The sequence below is a fragment of the Accipiter gentilis genome, chromosome 15 (genome assembly GCF_929443795.1).
Source record: "Accipiter gentilis chromosome 15, bAccGen1.1, whole genome shotgun sequence".
Lineage (NCBI taxonomy): Eukaryota > Metazoa > Chordata > Aves > Accipitriformes > Accipitridae > Astur > Astur gentilis.
In genome coordinates, this window is record NC_064894.1 from 15,916,263 (window position 1) to 15,939,097 (window position 22,835).

General features: G+C 36.5%; 1 protein-coding gene across 2 annotated transcripts in view; it reads right to left on the bottom strand.

Annotated features, from left to right (window-relative positions):
• MMS22L (MMS22 like, DNA repair protein) overlaps positions 1 to 22,835 on the bottom strand; it is a 98,669-nt gene that overhangs the window by 73,432 nt on the left and 2,402 nt on the right. Inside the window, exons 3-10 of one of the 2 annotated variants that reach the window (XM_049817626.1) lie at positions 21,057 to 21,182; positions 17,798 to 17,850; positions 14,741 to 14,828; positions 14,466 to 14,643; positions 13,314 to 13,407; positions 11,285 to 11,415; positions 7,214 to 7,327; positions 5,211 to 5,390 (exon numbers count right to left, since the gene is read on the bottom strand). In XM_049817626.1, coding sequence (XP_049673583.1) covers positions 5,211 to 5,390; positions 7,214 to 7,327; positions 11,285 to 11,415; positions 13,314 to 13,407; positions 14,466 to 14,643; positions 14,741 to 14,828; positions 17,798 to 17,850; positions 21,057 to 21,182 — 964 coding nt within the window. Of the gene's footprint in view, positions 1 to 5,210; positions 5,391 to 7,213; positions 7,328 to 11,284; positions 11,416 to 13,313; positions 13,408 to 14,465; positions 14,644 to 14,740; positions 14,829 to 15,021; positions 15,096 to 17,797; positions 17,851 to 21,056; positions 21,183 to 22,835 lie in introns of those variants that run through there. The other variant, XM_049817627.1, reaches the window with a different exon arrangement.

Below are 22,835 nucleotides of genomic sequence, written 5' to 3' on the forward strand. Positions count from 1 at the left end.
AAGGTTTTGCAACTAAGGCTATTTCCCAGGAAAAAAAATAAAAGGCAACCAAGCCAACAAACTTAGAATCCTAGGAGGTCCAAAAATCATCTCTTACACTCAGCTTGTGTAGATAACTAGATGAGTGACCACAGTACTTTCATCATTGTCCCTCCATCATTCCCTCCGCTACCACACTGTTAAGCCCTGTAAATTATTCTGCAGATACCTGTCCTTTAAATGTCTGTAAATAGCTTACAATAAAGGGCATCTTATGCTTTGGTAATTGAAATAAAACTACTTTCCAGCAGCAACACCATTGTGCCCTATTCTCCTCTGCTACTGACTACGTTACTTAATGCTGTAACTTGGTGACAATTCCACAGAACTCCAGAAAGGACTGCATTTTAAAGATGAACTCTTTAGGAAGATGCACTAATACTAACATAACACAATTTGACTACTTGGTGGCTTTACATTTTTGCATGACAAGAAAAAAAGAATTCTGAAAGATTGCTGATGGTAGCAAGTCCCAGTCTGTAGACTGTTTATGGAACAAATATGAATGAAAGGACAGATCTGCAGGAAGTTACACTAAAGCTGTGATTTTCAGGAACTTGAGCAGCATCAATTAAGGAGTTCCCACTGCTTCCTCCTCATCCTGGCAGCTGTTCTTCCTGCCCTCACAGCTGTAGCATGCCACCACTCAGTTGTTCTGGTACTTCTGTTTGTAAGAGACAGTGTGAACCAGATCAGTGAACTGACCCAGAGCTTTAGGAGAGAAAGAAAGAATGGAAAAAGGGAGGAGGGCCTGACCGAGGTCATAGAATAGGGACACAAATAATTGCACCACAACAGCAGAAGGCATACCATGCCTAGGGTGGTAAACAGGACTTCTTAAGCTGTCATTAATGCCAAAGCCTCTGTTTCATGAAACCAGCGCTAGCATCCTGTCACAGAAGGAGAGGCCACTGCATCAACAAGTAGCTAAGGAGTAAAAGTAGCACTTCAATAATGCACAATCAGCATTCCTAGACAGTTCTGGCTAGTATTTTATGTCGTATTTTGACTGCTGTATTTTAGAGCTTGATGTTATGTGAATACCTACACACTGGCATGGTCTTACTGCAGATCCCAAGAAAAGCTAATCAACTGTTCAAAAGTCAGATTTATCAGTGGTGAGTAGATATTAGAGTTATGCTAAATGACTATGAGACCTCTAAATGTCTGGAAGCCTGCTCAGAACATGCTTTTAGCAACCCTATAGCCTAAGGACACATGATTTATACAAAAGGTGTTTATAGCCAAAGTTCCAGCTTCTGCAGATGCAGATCACCTTACAAGATCTTGGAGTAATCTAGGGTGAACTCCTGACACAAACTGAAATTGATTACAAGAGCGCACCCAGGTTCAGCCCGAACTCAGGAAAAAGTGACACCAATCACCTGCTGCGCTTTTTTTTTTTCTGAGCCTCAATTGTCTCTATCTTAACAGACTTGTTTCATGCAAATCTCACTAAATTTACATCCTAACAGTATTCCCTGCTACCCTGGTGATATGGCATGGCAACGGTTTACAATCCATCCTTGACAGAGAATACATACCTCAAGATCTTACAAGGGCATAAAAGTGCTGCTAAAACCAAAAACTTAAGCTGAGACCCTCTGGGTTTGCAGAAAGAAACTTTTGCAAGGACTAACAGCTGACTACCTGGAAGAGCCATACCAAGCTTCTCAGCTGGCAGTCCATGTTTGCATATCTTGCTATGTGGTCATTTCAGATTATTCTATTCAAAGGCAAGAATTCTTTAGCCCCAAGTAATTCTGCCTATATTTCTCTAGCCCATGGTATATTGAAATTGACCCCTGCAATGTTCAGAAGTAGCAAATTTTCTCATCAGGTCCCATTTGGTTTTCAAATGTACAAATCCTGCTTTTCAGAAGAGTGAAGTGGGACCTGAATGGAGGGTTATGGAAAGACATGTACTGTACAACACTCACAACAGAGTCTCTAAGAAACCTGGCCAAAATTTTGTAGTTGAAAAAATTGTTTCATGTTTATGAAATATATATTCAATATACATGAATCATTGCATATTTGAAATTATGTTATATGAGCTAAAGGGGAAAAAATAAAAAGAAGCAAGTCTGAAAACTATTTAGAATTTTAAAAGCTTTCATAATAACCTCAAGGCCATGCAGACCACATTAAAAAATTGAAAATCTTCCACAGATGACATAGGCTTGGAGGCAATTTTTACTACAGAGCACATGAATAACCATCATTATGACACATCACCCTCCCACCTCTGATCACAGTTAATTAAAAGAAAGCATGTGTCACGAAGCTATCATATCAGATGTTTAACCAACAAAACAGGACTACATTGAGCCCTGATGTAATTCCACTGACTTCACAAATTTATATCACGGTCTTGTAATGTTCAAAGAATGTTTGAGGCTGTAATTCAGCATGGGGATGGGGGGGTGGGGGGGCATTGCAGACTGGACCTAAAGAAAAATGGTTACCATCAACTATCCATCACAGATTACATTCCTGTGGTATGTGAAAAGGCACTGCTGTTAGCGATAGATTTTTTTTTTTTGTAAGCACCCATGGCACTTAAGAGAACAGGGATCCCTGGACAAACTCACAGCCCCACTCAGAGAAATGCAAAGCACAGCTAACAGTCTGAACATAAAGACTACTGGAAACATCAAGGGGAGCATGCACAGGACGGTCTCATGATTTACAAATCAAGACTTGGAAATTCTCTTCTCCCAGGTGGGCTCTAAGGAAAAAATATTATTTAATCTCGGGCAAGTCACTTCCTGTCACTGCATCTCAGATTCTTACTTTAAAATAAGAACAACAGGAATCCTTTTTTCCATTCTACATCTGTTTGGCTTATTTAAATAATATAGTGCCTGGGGCAAAAAATAATCTCTCATGAGGCTAAATACATAGTATGTATCAGTATGAGAGACAGGAAAAAAAAATCCAATGATCAAAGTAAACAGTATCACTGCATTTTGATTAGGGCATAAAATATAAGAAACCCAGGATAAATGTCTGCTTCACACTGGTTTCCGTATTCAACCTGGGAATAACCTTTTCTCTCCATGTAGGTTCCTCTAATAAGCAGGGAGTATAGTAATTCTAATCTTCCCCAATGTCCCCCTGAAATACACTACGGTTTGTGGTCCTCCCCCACTACCATAGTAATGGGGCAAAAGCAAGTGAAGCTTGAGACAACTTCCGTATAACAATCAGATGTGGTCTGCAATTTTATACTGTATGAATAAGAGGTTGCTTTATTTTGCAATGGTATTATCAGAAAAGACTGAACCACATGATAATGAGCAGCCTGCCACAGGATCCTGAAGGATCTGTCAACCTGCAAGCAGCAGAAACATAAGCATCCCACATTGATCAAGTCCTCTAGTCACCAGAAATGGTCATGAGTTTTTCAGCTAAATATTCAAGCAGAGTTGCCACACCTTCCCAATCTTTTTTTTTTTTTTTTTTGACAAATCAGGGAATTTGCAAGGTAAAAATCAATTAAAGTAATTCTTACTGTTATTAGAAAGTCTAATTTTACTTAGGATTAAAAGTATTCACATAAGTTCAACAGTTTTCCTTCCTTCTCTGTTTATATACTAATGCTTTTAAAGATCTAAAGATGGGGGGGATTTTAAGTTATCAAAACAAACTGATCAACTGATGTGATCAGACTCTTCCCTTTTTACAGATCTGCAGTTCACAAACGTATTTCAAGGTTTTCAACTTTTCGTCCCAAGTCAGAACAGGAAAACATGGTAAAGATTTTGGGAAAAAGGGTATGACATTTCCAGGTTTAATACACACTACTAAATTACAAATAATAAAAGACACTTTACAAGAAAGGGCATTTGAGCCCAATTTGTGGAAGAAGCCAAGGTGCTTGGTGCTTGGCAAACTAGGGAATATAAACACAACCAACCAACCCAAAAAACACCCCACCCCACCCCCAAACTACAATGAGGCAAAAGATCAAAGAACAGAAGGACAGATGACAGAAGATGGCATGACATGATTCTCCCTAGTGCCAAAAACACTATCAGACAAAAAAAGCCCACAAAATCTAGATTTCTGAATCTTCAGCTATCTCTTTGGCTTCTAGTCAGCTCCCTCTATAGCCAATTAAGAAAAATGGTCAACTTTCATACCTCTCAAAAAGGATGAATTGCCTCAACAAATGCTTATTTCCTTGCAAATAAATGATTAGAAACTTAAAACTAGGCAGGATGAAGTAAGAGAATGAAAGAAGCGTCAGGGTTTATATGATACCAGAACTGCAGAAAACTGCAGTGAGATCCATGAAGGAATTTGATGCATCAGTACCAAGTATGGCCCTATATATATCTTACAGGTGTAGGAATGGCATATGCAGGTGTCATCTAGGTCCCTTACAGAATGCATGGTAATGTCAAGTCCCTCACAATGAGATTCACAGACAAGGACCTGATTAATCGGGGACTAGCCTGCTCTAGCTAGTAAGAAAATCTAAGGCCACCTTCTAAGAGCAAACATCTTGCAACTTACCGCCAGAACTTCCTAAACTGAAACTTGAATTCAACAGTTATTAAACAGTGTCTATTGGTACCGCACCAATACAGAAAATTAAACTGCATACACAAATATATGTGCACCTCATCATGCCATTGCTGTGATGCAAAAGGAATGCAATTAGACAGATTGGAATTTATCCAGAACAGACCTACCACTTTTTTTTTAAAAAAAAAAAAAAAAAAAAAAAAAAAGGTGGCATTAACAATTACACAGTCAATGTTTGAGGTTTATACTTCGTACAGTACACTCTAATGTATTCAGTTCCTAAAACAATAAACCCAGTGAAGCATTTATGCTGCAGGCAGACAGTCTTAAAACATATGCTACATCATTAAGTATATGTGCTACTAACTAGTTGGGATATTTCAAGTTTCCCAAATACAGTAATCTACTGAATATGTGGTGTATAACACGAATATGTCAGGGGCTCCTGGAATGTTTACTAACTTGTACAAAGCAGACTTTAACACCACCAATCTTAAAGGACCTTTTTTTAAGGAGTGTGAAAATTCCTGTATTACAACATGAATTGGTTTCTGTCAACAAAAATAACCAAGCAAAGTTAAGAGACCTGAATAAATTATAACAACTTTTAGGTATTTAGAAAAAAGCATACCCACCTTTTCATCTAGATTTCCATTACGGTCAAACTGGTAGAGTGATGCCAGATGAGTAATAATCCACCAGCTAAAACTCAACGGGTCTTTACACTGAATTGTTTCAAAACCAGACATCCTTTCAGAACTACTTGGCCTTTCAAAAATATTCTTTAGATTTTTGTTCACCAAGCTCCAGAAACACTATAGAAAATACAAAAGTAAATTTGAACTGTGTTGAATTACAAAGCCTATGTTAACAATTTTCTCTACAATACTTATTGATTAATTTGCTTTTACAGAGAACAAGCAAGATGACAAGTCATTTAAAGAAAATAACAAAAACCAGTGTTCATTATTACCAGAGAAAACCTGGGGCTACTTTAGAATATCAGCTTTAAATTGCCAGTAAAAAGCATTGTGAAAGGACAAGCTTTGGTCACAAGGAAGAACATGGTGTGATACTTCACAGACAAAATTACAAGCTGATGGAATGACGATGTGCAGACGGGATGGTGCACCAAGACTCACGTGAGATTACAGTTCTTTAATGAAGACTTTTTATAACAGATTTTTGTAAAACTCTTAGTGCCAGCCTAACCTAACCAAGAGGAATATAGTAGTAGATGGTAGAGAATCAATGTGAAAGACAGCAAACTGAAGTTCAAATTCCCTGTCTTGTTCCAAGTCTGTTCCAGCACTGACAAACTGATTAATTCTTTGGCTCAGATCCCTGTCTACACCACATTACTACTTCTTACGGCCTGTGCCTATCTTCCCTAGTTACACAGAAACTCTCTGCAACTTCTTTGCACCTGCATTTCACCCACCTCAGCTGGGTCCTGATCCTAACTTATGCTTCAACATGCTAGTGCTAGCATGAACAATTAACACTAATGAAGTTTCACTTGTGTTGTCCACCTTTACATCTGTTGTCATTAATGAGCAAATAGCTATGAGTACAAACACTCTACTGTGAAGTATTTCATTCTATAGTAAGTGAACAGTACTCATTGTGCAGATGGCAGCTTTAGTGTTTATAAAGATTATTTCAGAAAACTTTCAAAGGATTTTGAAACTTCTTAATATTCAGTCAGAGAAACACCAGCTCAATTCTAATCAGCAGTAAAAGGAAAATCAAAACACTAGAAAATATTAGCAAAGGAAAAAAACAAAATAGAAAACATCATTATGCAATGTATAAGATCATATGGCCACCTAACCCATACTTGGAATACTGCATGCAATGCTGGTACTCTGCCATTTGAAATAGGATGTAGTAGTATGGAAAAAGGTTCAGAGAAGGGTGACAAAGATGACCACAGGCAAAGAATGGCACCTGTAAAAAGAATGACTAAATACAGTAAGACTCTTTAGCCTAGAAAAGGCAGAAGGGAAGAGATACCAGAAAAAAACTGAAGAGACAGATAAAGTAATAGTGGTACAAGGAAGGAGAACAGGTAGTGATTGGCTCTTCCAATAAAAGTGTAAGGGGGCATCAAAAGAAGTCAGCAACTACAAGATTCAAAAACAAAAACCAGGTTGTTTTTGTACAGGTAGTTAAGGAATGGGTATCAAAGACAGAAACATGGGCCAGATGGATCATTGGTCTGACTGTACTCATGTTTCTAATGCCTGCAGATGAACCATTGCATGACATAGCACATAAATAGCAAATAATATTTTTTTTAAAAAATGGGTAAAGATGATTTCTTTTCTTTTGTTCTACCATACAACTTTCACAGTCTGTTCCTTTGCTTTGCTTTCCTTGGCACAAAGGAGCACTCCTTATCAGTGCACTAGGTCATAACTAAACAGTACACCACAAACCTAGAGTCAGGATGTGATGCACATTCAAGACGGCGGCCTAAAGCATCACAGCTAGCATGCAGTCCTCCTAAAGCAAATATGAAGCTCAGTTCTATTATCAGATATGTGCACTAGTGCATTCAGGGCAATCTGGGGACATTTGGTGACTGTATTGCATATTTAACACGCATGCATGTGTAACAGTACTCTTCCATTACCTCTGTGTGAGACCCTTTATTTCTGTGGTCCAGCAACTGAATAAGTAGAATCCATAATTCTTTAATGCAAGTACAGAGATAATGGTGACTAGCAAGAGCCTCAGAAGGTCTCACCTGAAAGAGAACATGCAATACAATTTTTTGGAGAAGTGTCATTTTCTGAAATTGCATTTTATGTACCAATATTTCCTCTGGTTTTGGCTGTTCGGGTTTTTTTTGCAGTTAAATAATATAGCTACAAGTACCTATTGGAAAATGCATTATTTCATTAATATCTGAAATATATCTCTCATACAACAAAGACCGTTTCCTAATTCTGCATAAGTTACAGGTTGTGCTATTTCTTCCAAGCCACTTTCAAGCATTATTTAACCAAATGAAAACAGGATGCTGAGGCCTAAGTGAAAAGGAATTTCAGTAAATACTGATTCATTGTCTGACAGTATGGAAAAGGAAAAAATGATTGATTAGATTTTCTTGATGTTCTTGGGAAGATAAGAAAAAGATTTCAAATGATTTAATAGCTATTATTGTTGCTATTTTTAAGTGAAAAATCCTTAATGACTAGGCATAATGCTAGTAGAATATGTTTTTGTTGGCATGAGGATGTTAATGTTCCCACAACATTTCACAAAATCTGCTTTTTGGTAAATTTACTGGAAGGCATTCTTTTAATATGCATAAACCAGCATATTTCAAGTCATGTACGTTATTTGATTACTATTCCATATTTAACAAAATTCACTCAGACTGATGCATTTCAAATGCTAAGTAGTCTTCTTGTGATTCATCTTTCAGTTTTACGTTCCCTGAATTGTGAAACAAAATAAGCAAAACAGCAAAAGGAAGTGCTAAATACATAAAAATTCTCTGTACGCTTTAATGTTTTTAAGACCTACCAGCACTGTATTTGAAATAATCATAGTATAGACAAAACTTTACTTACTCTGTCTTAGGACCTCTGAATCCACTGAATTCTATTCAGAGGTAGTAGAAATAGTGAGAAACACTTTGCTTAAATAACATAATTCAGCACATTTTACCTTCAACAAGGACACAATAGCAGAAATGTTGAAAGAAGAGAGGCAGGACAAAGCACCTCATAACTCAATTTATCCCTAAACAATGAGTAGTCCAAGTTTGAATATCAACTTACTGTCCCTCTAAAGCAAATAGAGGGGAATGGGCACCTAGAGAGACTAATTCATCTAACTCACTGCAGGATAAAGAACTGTTGCTACCCTTCCCTGACAATAAAAAGAACCTAGAGTGACTAGTTTAGCCAACTAACTCCTAGACACCTAGATCTGATGAGATGAATCTGAATTTTTATATCCTCATGCTCTTCCTGATCCATTCATGCACAACTATTCTCAAATCACCCTGGTACTTAAAATCATTTCTGAATTTGGAAATCAAATCAATATATGTAATGCCAGTGACAGCAGTATCTGCGTGAAAGAGACATTACAGAAGTGAGAGTTAATGACTAAAGAACCACACTCTCACAATTAGAAGAACAAGTATATCACCAATAGATTCAAATCTGTATAACATTCTATAAGGATACAGACTTTTGATTTACCACCCACCTTTAGAATAATAGGTTTACAACGGCTGTTTTCATACAGCTCCAAATCAGGTTTAAATACTGAACACTTAATTATAAATATTAATTTATATGTATTTAGAAGTGTGACACAATTTGTTTTTCTCTCTCTACAAAGAACCCTGCTTACCCTATGAAATTGCCAGGGTGGACCCTGATAATCAATTTAAATACATCACGAGGTCAAGACTGAAATATTTAACATAATTGTATTATTCACATTCCACATATGCTGTTTAGAGTTTTTCATGTGCCTATGCCTCCTCATGCTTTTAGTTAAAGATCTGTTATGGGAATCTCTCAACAACCTGAATTAATCTTATGTAAATATTATCTTGAGAATAAACATCAGTGTGACTACTAAAGTCTGTTGAAAAATTCATTATTTAACTACTAACTTCCCAAAAATACTCCGGTTATGACTCATCACCAAAGAGCAAAACAGATTCCTCAAAAAGGAGCGGTCTACTTATTACAGACGCACTATAACACTGGAGGATTTTATGGAAGTACTAGGTACCCAAACTATCTTACAAGTGACAGTTTCAGGCCTTTTACATGGAGTACCAGTTGTTGCAGCAACTAGGTTTTTTCCATCTACTACTTGCACCTACTACTGTGTTCTTGTCAAGACAGCAGGACCCCTTCTGCACAAGATGTGCAGTATCCATCCAGGATAGAGTTTGGCTAGTAGTATCAAAGCAAGACACCACACAGATACTGGTTAGACTAAGGATACTGGTTAGACTAAGGATAATCAAGACATTGTTTTCTTCGGAGATAGCTTGGATTTCCGCTCGCAACATCCCAAGTTCAGTATCTTGGTAAGAATGGTTATAACTTCAAACTGTGGTACTGTCAGGACAATAGAGCTCTGGTGCCAGAAATATGCTGCTGAAAATAGAAAGAAGATATCCAAGGATATACATTTCTCTGCCAAATGTATCTCAGAGCACAATGGGCTCAGTACATGATCCAAGTCAAGTGTCTTGATACCAGAGCTGCCCCAAGAAACAGATCTGCAAATATGAGTCTGGTGGATTAGAGTTTACATCCGTCCTTTCAAGGATACCCACAATGTTAAGAGCTGCACTTCTGAATATTCTCAGCCAAAAGCTTAATGACGTGTTTTAGTGATGATCTGGCAGCATCATCTATTATGGGTATCGGTTGTTTTCAACAGTATTGAGGGACATTATTTCTATTACTGGATTATAGCAATGAATGCATACTAGAGAAGGCACCAGCTGAAGACATGTTATCCAGCTCAAGTGCAAGCTCCACTTCAGAAATCAATCTCCAACAGAACTAGTTGAAGCTGTGAGGCTCAAGCCCAGAGAGAGACGAAGAGAAAGGAGTGGCAAAAAAAAATAATCTTCCCCCCTTGTAATGTAGCTCTTGGAAGTAGGATGAATTTCTCATTTTAACATCTGACATTTCAAAGCCTACCATCAAGCACAATGGTCAACAGATGCTATTTGAATCTTCCTTTAAAAAAATTACTCTCATCTCTTTGCTTTTCATGGGGCAGGAAGTTGCAGTATTATCTGATAATTTAATAGTTAAAACTGATTTTAAAAGGTAACAGAGTTCTCTACAGAAAGATACTTTAAAAGAATAGTTATCAAATGCTAGTACAGCCATTCCCACCCCCCAACAGTAATATGAATAAAGGGGAACTCCGTTTTTCCATGTTTTTGTACTAGGAAAACATAAATTATACAGTGGTCACTGCTACTTATTCTCAGAGTTCAGTCCTGCACTTGTGGATGACACATGCCCACCTAAAGCAGGTTTCACAATGACACAAAGAAGATTATGTAGTTCTTTTACTAGCTGCTATACAGAGCTATTATGACTTTCTAGCTTTGGAGTGCTCAAAACAAGTGAGAAAAACACTGCAGCTATAGAAGGAAAGAAAAAGAAAAGAAAGGAGAAGGACAAGTTTTCCCTTGACAAACATAAAATTGCTGTAACAGAAAGATGAGGTTGTGGAAATAGGAGCAGTGCAACAATAAACTGTAATATGACAGTCTGTAAGTGTCCAGTTAGCTTACTGCCAGGATTATAGTTACTCTCTTTTTGTTTCTGTTGAGAGGGTTTGAAAAGATTTTTTTTTTTTTTTTTTTTTTTGCACCTATAGCTCTAAACCTTTTAGACTGTGCCATGTTTGGCATTAAACCTGGAACACTGAACTTAGGAAATGTGGCACTCACTTCTGATCTGTATACAGTGCATTTCAATATTACTCTCTCATTCAACTGCCAGATGGTCATGAATAAATATAACACAATTTTAGCTCCTAACAAATAACACTCTTTAAAACATGGGGATATAAATCCATACATAACATTTAAAACTTAGCAGTAAGAAATCATCTATGCATTGGTGCAATACCTAATTCATATGGGTCCCAATACAAGCATCTAACCGCCTGTGTCCTATATAAAGAAAAAAGTTACCTTTATGTACTTGCTGATGGACAAACTTATTAAATCAGATATGAGATTTCCACAGTGTGTTTCAAATAAACTGATACTGGTTAAATTCTCTCCGGTTAGATTTATGAAGCGGTTAGCATATACAACTTGTCCTAAAACACAAAAGAAAGTTAGACCTATTTAGTCCTGGCTGTAGGAATACAAGACAGAGAGGAATTTTTTTTTCTATTCTATGTACTTTAGGATTGGCTTGTTGAACTGTATGTAATTTTAATCTACAAACTCATTTGGGAAAGTTCATCCATTCTAAGACCAAACTAGTCCCTGCATTATTACCCTGAAGTCTGGTATTATTCTGGTTGACAGTAAAATAGTTTGGCACTTTACAGCCTTTTATTGGCACAGTTTTTGCAGTGGAATAAAGATTTATTTATCTGCAAGTTCCTTTTTGTCACATGCCAGTGCGCATGTTCTGAAACCATGACATGTTTTGCAGATATCCAAGTTGATGACAAACAATTCTGGAGAGGTCTAACACTTTCATTTGGATGTGTTGATGTAAAAAGCTGGCATGATCATATTCCAACTTGAGCATTTGTAGACATTAACACAGATAAAATGGTAAAGTTAAGAGGCTGTAAGATCTTATCCCACAAGCATTTCAACAGTACAACTCCCTTGACATCAGTGGAACGAGCCTGTATTTTATTCTTGGAAATGCAGGGTGAAGCCCTGAACCCACTATCCCACCATTGGTCTCAGCAGTGGGAAGTTTCTACTCAGCATACTCTACAGAATGAGATGAGAACCTATGAAATTCTACAAGGCACATAAGACAAGATAATATAAGCAGAGATACTACTGTCTTGACCAGTAAATTTTGTTGTTAAAAAGCACAAGCTTTCTCTTACGAAAATGGATTACTGCATTACTCAGAACTTTATCTAGAAATATAGAATTCCAGACAGTAAATTGCCTCCAAGTTTTCCCATCCTTTCTCCAAAAAGCCCCCCAAAAGGAAAATGCTAGAACAAACAGCCAACCCACACATTATCCAGTAACACAGACATGCAGAAACAGTGAAGATGCATTAATCTGAGCAAGGCTGTGTTGCGACAGAACTCAGAGCAGACAAAAGCTAATCCAAGAGTTCAGATTCATTACCAGTTACCTGCACTAAACATACAGTGCATTCCTTCTGGACCTCAACATTACTCCCAATTGTTGCAATTTCGATATGGAATTTATATTGATAATTTATAGTAACAGGAGGGTGGGGGGGTAAGTTTGGTTGTAGTGACACTACGATTATAGAAGAAAATACATTTTTGTGATTTATTTTGCTAGCATGGACACAAACAATAGATATAATTCTCACAAAGCAAATAAAGTTGTCTTCTGTATTTCAACAATTCTTCAGCAAACTGAACTAACTTGAAGTTGGGTTCTTCAATTGCATTCTATGACCTTTTTTATCTAGCTTCTATGAACAGCTTATTCTTACCAATCTACTTTTTGCCCTTTTAAAGACTTCAGAAAAAAGTCCCTTTTCTTTTTCTGTACTTTTAGAAACTCCTCTGACTGAGGCTTCTTCTTTTGCCCCGTATTTTCTTAGCATCACATATGGTTAACAATACAAATTCTCTCTTCTGAGATTCTTTGCTCTGGTCCATCCTTGGACACTTTTTCTATGTTGTTTTCATCAAATTTCTGTCCACTGTTATGCATTCTGAATCTCTGCAAATGTATTTTTATTTGTGATGTCAAAAAGCGTATTGTTATTGAGTATGTTGTAAGCATCAGTTGAGAACAAACTTCGTAATCTTGGTCAAGTTTTGATAGAACAAATTCCTAATGCTATTTAATTTAATTTCAGCTACATGAAGATTCACAAAGAACCTGCCTTCACCATATTTGAGTTTATCCTATTAAGTAAAGCTATGCTTAAAAACTACCAAAAGTAGTAAATGATTCCAGACAAATTAACATGAAAAAACTAGATAAGTCATATGTACAAGAATAAGTTCAAGAAAAAAACCTACATACTTACTCATCATTTTTTCACTTAGTACATGAAGAACTTCCAATACCAGCCAGTTAATATCCAAGTGGAGGTGTAGTAAATGCCATGATGGGGGAAAGACCTGTGATTGGAAATATACACATTTATTTATTTTTAACATTTCTTTAGCAAATTCTGGATACTGTACAAAGACGTGAAGATGTGCACACATTTTGCCTGTGGTGAACATTATGGAGATCTATGATCAAATACACTGTAACCCACAAAAAATGCCATTTAGTTAAAAAAAAAAAGAAAACAAACAGAAAACCTTCATGACAATTAATTCTGTCTGTAAAGGATGTTCATGAATTCTTTAATCTGATCTAAACTACAATTTAAACACAATGTTTTGATTCAAGCTTGACAGATTACAACAGCCTTAGTTATCCTTTCCAGAAAAGTGTGCTCTTAAAGTAATTCCAAAATTTTAATATTCTCTTCTGTAAAGTTTACTTGAAATTACTGTTTCTTTCATCAGCTCAACAGTGGCCATACTGACAAGCTCAATGAACAGAAAGATTCAAAATGCTGCTTCCCAGTGGATCATTCCTCTCCAGATACTAGTTTATACAACCCAAGACTGAAATTCTTTCTTCTTTCTAAAAGATTTAAAAGCATTTATTATATGTATGCACAAATATTAATGGTGTATACTTCATTAGTGTTTAATGTTGCAGTGCCTACTTCCATGTCTGCACGTTCCTTCTTTATATGCATGATCTTTTCCTATTTTGAGTCAGATTTCAGAATGTATTTAAAAAAAAAAAATGCCCCTCCTACTGGGAAGCTCAGAAATTCTAACTATTAGTAAGGACAAACACCAAGGAATTTTTTAAACATACCACGCTAATTCAAGCCTACTTATCTACCTGTAGATATCATCGTTTGTTCAGTGCAAGAAGAATTCTAAAAAGCTATAAGGTATAAACATAAACAACAGTGGAAAATCCAGAGCTTATTAGTTGAGTTTGCCAATTATGGGATGGCACTTAGTTAATAAAGGGGAAAAAAGAAATACAAAGCATAACTTCAATTTCAGCCCGAAGAAAGATTAATTCTTATTCAGCCAAAATTTATCAAGTTGAATATGTACTGTTACACAAAAAAAAAAATTATAAATTTATAAAAGACATCAACCTTTGCCTGATGTTGAATTGTAAATGCTGCCAGGACACTACTAGGGAGTTCACAAAGGTGACCAATGTGCATGGTCAAAGCATGAAGCTCTTCCACCAACACGGATGGCAACTGCGCTTCTAGTTCTTCATATGGATGGAGCATTCCATCATATTCCACTTTAGGGGGCTCCAGATACCTAAGCACACATACACAGACACACAAATCAGAAAACAGATAAGCAGCAGCTACACAAAGCTTAGTACATAAATTGGTAAATTGTGTGCAAATCTCACCTGAAGATGAAAACTTTCACATAATGCAAAAACTCAGTACATTGACACCTGATGGTCTCTGCTTCAGAGTGCAAGTTTGCAGCTTGACCTGAAGTAAAAGAGATCAACAGCTCAAAGCAGATGTGCCCACACTGTGACTCATGTAATGTGCATTTTCCCCAGTAATTAAACAAGACCACTGGAAAGCCACCCTCTTTTCTGAGGACAACTTGGAAGGTGACTGGTGGCAAAAACCCACTTCTAAATGTCATCTTGCCAGAGGGATCCACTCTTCATCTTACCAGCTCAGGCACATATCCAGATACACAGAGAAAAGAAGGCATCCAGTCCCTCAGGAAAGGTGGCAGAGGCAAGCAATCAGGGCTAGAAGAAATCATTCAACCCGACTGCCCTGCTCCCTGTCTGCTTCCAAGACACCTTCAGAAAAGACGTGTAAAACAATTTCTCAGCATCCTTTTCTCTTGAGGGACTTAAGCAGGTGGACTTATTTGGAAATATGCTTTGTAACTTCTCTTCCTAGGAAGGATCATGTTGTTGCACAGTGCCTTAAAATGTGTAATACTAAGAGGCATCCACTCACGATCCTGTAGCCTGCCTTTCACTTGCAGGTCTGTACTCTTTCAGCTACTTATTGAGGCTATATGTCTCCTTTCCTTTGCTCCCTGAAGCTGTTGTTCTCATGGTGCTACCCTCCCTATCTTGCACCTGCAAGCTCAAACACCATCATTATGGCAGAAATTCATTGGAAGCTATTGCCATTGGTGTGAGAATCACTCATTTATTCCCACATCTTGCCTTGTAGCTTTCAGCTTATACTAGACACAGATGAAACTTAGTGCATAACAAAGCAGATACAGTCATTTAAATACCCAATAACTACTGCCCAATAATATAAATATATATATGCAAATGCTTAGCAATCAGTTAGCCTGCAACACATGTACCTGATTAAGCATGTGCCAATCATTAAGAGCATCATAAATGGGAACAGCAAACGAGGAGTTTGGGCAGGCCCCAATGAAAGTGTATCGTGCTAGAGGAGATGAATGGCAAAAACTCTTTGATGCCTGCTGCGTTTGACTGCATGTCCAGGGAAAGGCAGTCGCCTTTGCTCCTCTTCCCAGCTGGCCACTGGGGAGTCTTCCCTTTCCTTTTCTTGCTCGCTGCCTCTCCTTTGTTTCCCCTATACCCTCCAGGTAACCTTGAAGTTCACATATGCCACTTGTTATGGACCCCACAAATAAAAGTTTTGTGCGTATAAGCCTATCTCAACATCTTGTGAGCAACAACACTCACAGAGTGAAGCAAATCAACTGGTACAAGTACCATAATATTCCAGTGTACAGCCTACCCCTACCACTCAAGATGCCATAGGATCTGCCATGGTAGTGAACCACAGGTTTAGAGGCTCCAATCACTCTGTTCTAAAGGAAATATTTATAGATATTACTGCTGCTTTATAGCAGTAACAAATATTTTACCCTAAGTTCTCAGAAGTTGTGTTTAAGCAAAATTTTATATTACAGTGTTTCACTACAAAATCTTTTGCATACTGTCATAAATCATTGAGCGATGAAATAAGTGGAACAAAACAGGAACACTAGAGTGTTAAGAACAGATCAGGTATTTTCAAAAAAAGACAAAACAACACAGAGCATAAGAAAAGATTTTATATGGCTTCCACATTACACAGTTCTCAGTACCAAGTCTCCAAAGCTCATTAAGACTGATAGGAAATTAAATATACAGTATTGATATCTGTAAAAACTTATACGCACAACAAAGACTTACTGAGTTAAAACTCTAAACTGTGGTTTTAAACAGCGGCAACAGCGCATTTATCTAAGACATCAATAATACCTAACATCACACTGCCTGATCACTTCAAATATTTTACTCCTCGCAACACCCCTCTCCTACCAGCCTGCTTGTATAAAGGAGGAACTGAGTCACAGATGGATCAGTGACTTGCTCTAAGTCACAAAGAAAGCCTGGTGCAAAGCATAAAATTCAACAGCTATTTATTTTACTAGCTTATTTGACAAGAGGAAGAACAGGATACAGAGAAGAGGACCAAGCAGATGCTTAAATTTAAGGGAAAAAGAACTACAGAACAGTTTCTTGATGTCCGGCTACCATATCAAAGTTCAAATTTAATTTAAAATAAGGCTATTTCCACTTATGTATTCAATGTCAGCAAAGTTAGACTTTTAAGATACAATCAACAAAAGCATATGAAAGAAGCTTGATGATAAATTCATAACAATGATTTAAATGGCAGAGCATGACAATACCAAACCAAAATAATAATGTGTAAAAATATTCACTCACACTCTTAGAACACTAGCAATTTATTTGTAATGAGAATATACTACAGACAGTTTATTTCTGAGTAATTACTTCTCAACTTGCTAAGTAATTCAGCCTTCAAACTTAGAATAAGCCCAAGGCTGCAATAATCCTTCAGAAACATACTGCTTCTCATGCCTTAGTGTTTAATTGAAACAAAGCATTTTGTAGTGATCCCATTTTATCGATCCTGCTGCAAAGATAATTTAAGTTTGTAAATAACTCTAAACTAAGCAAATATAACTAACTTGTTTAAATGTAAGCCAAGAGAACACTGAAAGAAGTCCCAACCCACTACCTTTGTAACTAAAATAGTTATTGGGAGTTTTGATGCAACTTTCCATTTTTAATTAAACAAGTTAACAGTTTCACCAAATTCTACCTTAGGGGTGACATCTTGTTCAAGTCAAATTAATGCAAAATTGCCCACTAAGGTCAGTAAGGTCAGGATTGTCCTGTGTACCTACTATACAGGCAGATCTGGTTTCAAACTGACTCACAACATTTCCACTATGTATTTTCACACTACCTTACATCACTTGGTTCCCTATATTTGTACCCTTACTGCAGGCTTATGCTGTCCTGTGGCCCACTCCATGAGCCCTTGGTCAAGAGTCAAAGCACAATGTGATCTGTGATAATATAAGCCTATAATGAAAAGGTAGTCAGATACCTATCCCAATGTCAGATTACATGTGTTCAACTTACCAAAATCAGATGAACTCATTTGTACTAGGTTTTCCAGTCTGTGTATCTGTTGCCTAATTAAAGGAATACAAAGGTTTATGGTATTTATATAGGTAAAAGTCCTTTAACTACATCTTAGTAAGGTCTAAATAGAACAGCAAGAGGCAAGAGGTGTTTCTTGCTTTGTATTTCTGAAAAAGCTTACAGAAATGTAACTTAGGAAAGAGTATTAGTGGAAGGCAACAGACACATCCAAGTGTGAAGCAATGACAACGGATGGAATTTTTGCTTGTTTTTAAAACATTAAACACAGTAACAACAAACACAAAATTAGCTAAATATTGTGAGAGGGGAAAAAACAACCACACACACACAAACCTCGAAAGCCATTCCCTGTAAGTGATCTTTCCACAAGTGTAACTCCACTTCATATTTGACCACAGGATAAACCTGAAAGTTAGCCCTCAAGGCATACACTCAGTATATACTAAATTAATTCACTTGTGGATGAGCACTAGTGAATTCTGTCAGCAGCTTTTCCCGCTTCCTGCTTAGGGTGGTCTGCTGCTTAACTTGAGCACAAAAGAGAAAGAGCAACAAATATAGCAGAGTAAAAGGAGAAAGTGTGTCTAGAATTAAAACTCAGTTCAGTTTTGGGGGGGGAGAGAGAACATCTTTAAAGAAGCTGCTAACTGCTACTGCAAATAAAAATTTAAAAAAATCTGTAACATAGGTAAGTACTCAGCCATATTCTGCAACAACTGTTATTTTTAAGTGGTCTTCAAGTACAGTCTCCACAGAGATAACACAGTACTAAAGTGAATATGTGAAAAGTGCAACTGTGTAAGACAGACTTTTGAAAGAAAATGCTGCATAAATTGAGGAAGGAGCTCTCTGCCTCATTTCTTATACAGTCAAAGCAGCAACTACTGAAGGATTCAAAAACAGGATACTTGGATCAAACCCAGATCAAATGTCTTAGGAAGAAAATAAATTGAAAACTAGGAAGTGCCCACAAGGATTCAAAACCCCAGGTTGTAACCTGCATATTAAAGCACAGGCACACATTAAAATTATCTTCCTTAGCTCTTCCTTCCTTAGATAAAATCACACCAGCTACTCAAGATTATCTTCAGCCATATAGGTGAGTTGTGGAGTTTTTTTGTTTGGTTTTTTTTTTGAAATCAAAACTGAATTTCTACACAAATTTTTTTCAAGTATTTCAACCGTGTAGAAAGGAAGGAAGTCTAAAGCATGAGGACTTTATGAAAGAAGGCTGTTGAGGCTGAAGGTTAGAGAAAGAAAGAGTGAGAAAGGAGCCACACAGAAAGGGGAAAAAAAAAAAAGACTCTCCACTGAATTGACAAAAGACAGAATACAGTGGGCTGATGAAATAAAAGCACAAACTGGGCATGAGAAGCATAACAAAGATATCATCAGTTAAATAAGTCTTTTTAATTTCAATCTGCATTTGTACCTCAAAGACTGATCCTCATGTTTGTTAATTATTAAATCATTTGATTTGCAAATAAATATTTTGACAGTTAAACTGGTACTTCTTTTTATTAATCAGTCAAAGATATATTGTCTTAATATACCCACTTCAACGGGTATACTTACTCACTTTGACTCACACAGCTTCCATCACATAAAAAAATAGGTAAGAATTTTTTTTATTGTGCAATTAATAGTTTTAACTTGCAGTTCTGCTGTATAGTATTATTATTTATTATAATATTTTTAAATAACAACAATCTTTAATATTTATGGACACATTAAAAAAAGACTAGGTTTCTGTAAGCATGTATTTAAACACAGATATTATCTGTACTTCATAAATTGACCTATTTACAGCCACCTTGTCCTCAAGAATCATTATAACTTGTACTTAACATCTACGACTACTGCAATGGAAAAAGGAGTTTTCCTACTGTCACTTGTCAACTGGTCTGTAAATGAAAATGTTCCATTTTATGAATGAACAAATGAACTGAAAGGGAGAATATCTTTGCAGAGGGACTTGTCACACCAAAAGACAGCTTAGCAACCAAACTCTCATAGCCAAGAGGTAGCTGAAATCCATTACTCCTACAAGTTCAGTAGGTTTTAAAACATGTATAGCTTGAATAACTTCAAAACCACAATATATTATGCCTTAGGTTCATCTCTATTACAATTACAGAGCAGTTTACATTACAGAAAAAAATCTATTTAATTCAACAAATCAACTACATCACTCTCACTGCCCAGTGATTTTATGTTAATAAACAGGTAATAAACAGTTCAGACTAAAAGCTGAAAGGGATACAGTGTTTCTTTTAACTAAGTTATCCTCTTATCTCCTTCATTATCAGATTTTTTTAATTTTTTTTTTTTTTTTAAATCACAGTGAAGTCAAAGCTTGCATCAAACAAGCATATCTAAATAATACTGGTTTTAATATACTTCCTGCCATCTATGCCATTGTGTTTCAATAAGCCAGACCCTATTAATGATGTTTCACATCATGCCCTTGGTCATACCCTAAAGGGATGGAAGAAGCCACTACAATCAAAGGAATGATGGAATATATCACATATATTTGTGGAATCATACAAAAGCTCCTCTCCCATCCACTCTCTGTATGTGCTGTACATCCTGAGGATTATCAGAAGCAAAGAGGATTATCAGTGATCTGTGTATTTGCATTGACCAGATTAAACATCTACATTGAATTAGTCAAACACTGAGTAACTGTATCTGAAGAGATTGCTGAAGCTACCCTAATCCAAACAATTGAAGAAAGTGCTGCATCCAGCATTTACGGTATTTGATTTTTAACCTCCATTTTTTCTTTATGCACAAAAAAAGGACGTAAAGCCTTCAAAAGACAACTTTAATTATATGGGTAGCACAATCTCATTCAAGGAAATCTTACATAGTTTATTCATATATTCTGAAGTTAGAGCCTTCTAAATTAATCACAACACTCTGTTGTAATAACTATACTTATCAATTTTTATCTGATGATGGCTAAGATATGCACCACACTGCTTAGAAACTTATTATTAAGTCACATAATATTAGCAACCTGTGACACAAAATTTACTTCTTCCCATAATTCCATCTGTGTCTTACTCCATCAGTGGAGTGTTAAGACACCATAATCTTTTTGGATGCATTGCATAGCCCACAGCCTTTTTAAGTATTTGATAGTGAAATCATAAAAGTTTGTTACAATCTTAAGGTGGGTATAATTACAGAAGTGGGTTAATTATAAAATACATGAACATTACCATACCTAAGTAATCCAAAGAGAAGTCTACAGGATTCAACTAATGCCATTTCAGTAACCCACTGAAAGCCAAACATTTCCACTACATCTTCTTCATAGTCATTTGGAGAAGGATCTAGTCTCAGCAAAACCCTGTAAAACAGAGCCAACAATATTCATACATTCCCCAGTAATAAACCTGTAGAATACAGTATCTATAACTGGCTTATGTACCACTGATATTTTATCAGTATATCAGCAACATGTATACTGTAGATAGGAAGGAGTAGCAGTGCTCTCAAAAGACAGACTGTTACACCTTTTATAGCAATATAATAGTTAGTACATAAAATATGACAACTCCTAGCTTCAAGAGCATAAAAACATGACATAGTCACAGGGCACAGTATATTTCAGAAACAAATAAAAATTAACAAGCTACCACCCTGAAACATCTTAATCCTTACAAAGAGGCTGAGACACAACGTACAGACTGTCCTTAACAGAAGAGGCTATGTTAGATAACATGCGCCACTGTACGTGTGTGTTTGCAATCTGTCTCCATGTACACTACATGCCTAATAACGAATGCTAGAGCATACATTTGCTCCCTTAGATACATTTCATAATATTTACCTAGAACACACTGATAAAAGCACATTTATTAATATAAAAATATATAAAGCACACTTTTAGGCAGGTGAACTGATGAGGGTCACAAAATGTGACTTCATTATTAGAACTTAAACTAACACTAGGCCATGACTACCCTTTGCACTGGGTAAAGAAAAAATAAATAAAATCAGAATTACCATTTTGCTCAAAGTGGAGAAAATCAGACATCTGTGTAGAATTGTTAAAACATTACTAATTGTGCAAATATAAAAATATTTCATTAATATGCTTTCAAAAAATATCACAGCGAGCTGTATAACAACAACAAAGGCATCAAAGCAAATTATTTCAGAATTTTCCCACTGCTTTTCATATGTAGATGAAGCTGAATTCACTAATATGCAAGAAATATTTCTGGTTTTAAAAATAAAAAAACGTACTGGGCAAGCACTTGGTTTTCATTATATTACACACCAAATTTGTATTCTTCTTGAACTATGCACTATTACCAATTCAGTTCTCAGAGGCAAAAAGAGCATCTGCTGAATAATTGGCTCAATCTCCCACAAAACCAGTAGTTCACTTGGTACCTGCTTAACCATTGGTCTGTTTTGAAGCCTTTAGCAATTAAATTCAGTTACCCCTCTTCTAGATAATGACAGAGGAGTCCCTCACATTCAGGCTTTTCTAAGAATTTACAATCCAAGTAGACAAGGTGAATAAATTAGAGGAGAACAGTATTATCATGACTGTAGAGATCTGGGAAACCTGTCTACATACAAGCGCCTGAGTGAGTTTCCGCGTGAAATTGTTTCTGTCATGAAATGTTTCTTTGCCAGTGTGGAAACCACTACTGATACGTTCCTGCAGACACAGGCTCTCTCAATCCTCTACTTGACATCAATTTGAATGAATGTGCTCTGACCCAACAAAAACAATAATATGGTAGAAAAGGTAGGGAATAGGGGAGGTGCAGTGGAACCCCCTTTAAGGCTTTACAGAAGAGGTTGTGGAAATGAAGGTTAAAAATCCCCAAAGTAACCACACAAAATATAAGACTTGGCAGGAGGACAGACAGATAGACAGAAAGATTACACTTTTGTAGGAAAAACAAGACAACCCCTGCAGGATCAGCAAATGGCACAGAAAACTAAGCTGGATCACAGACAGTAAAGAAGGTATTAACTAAAC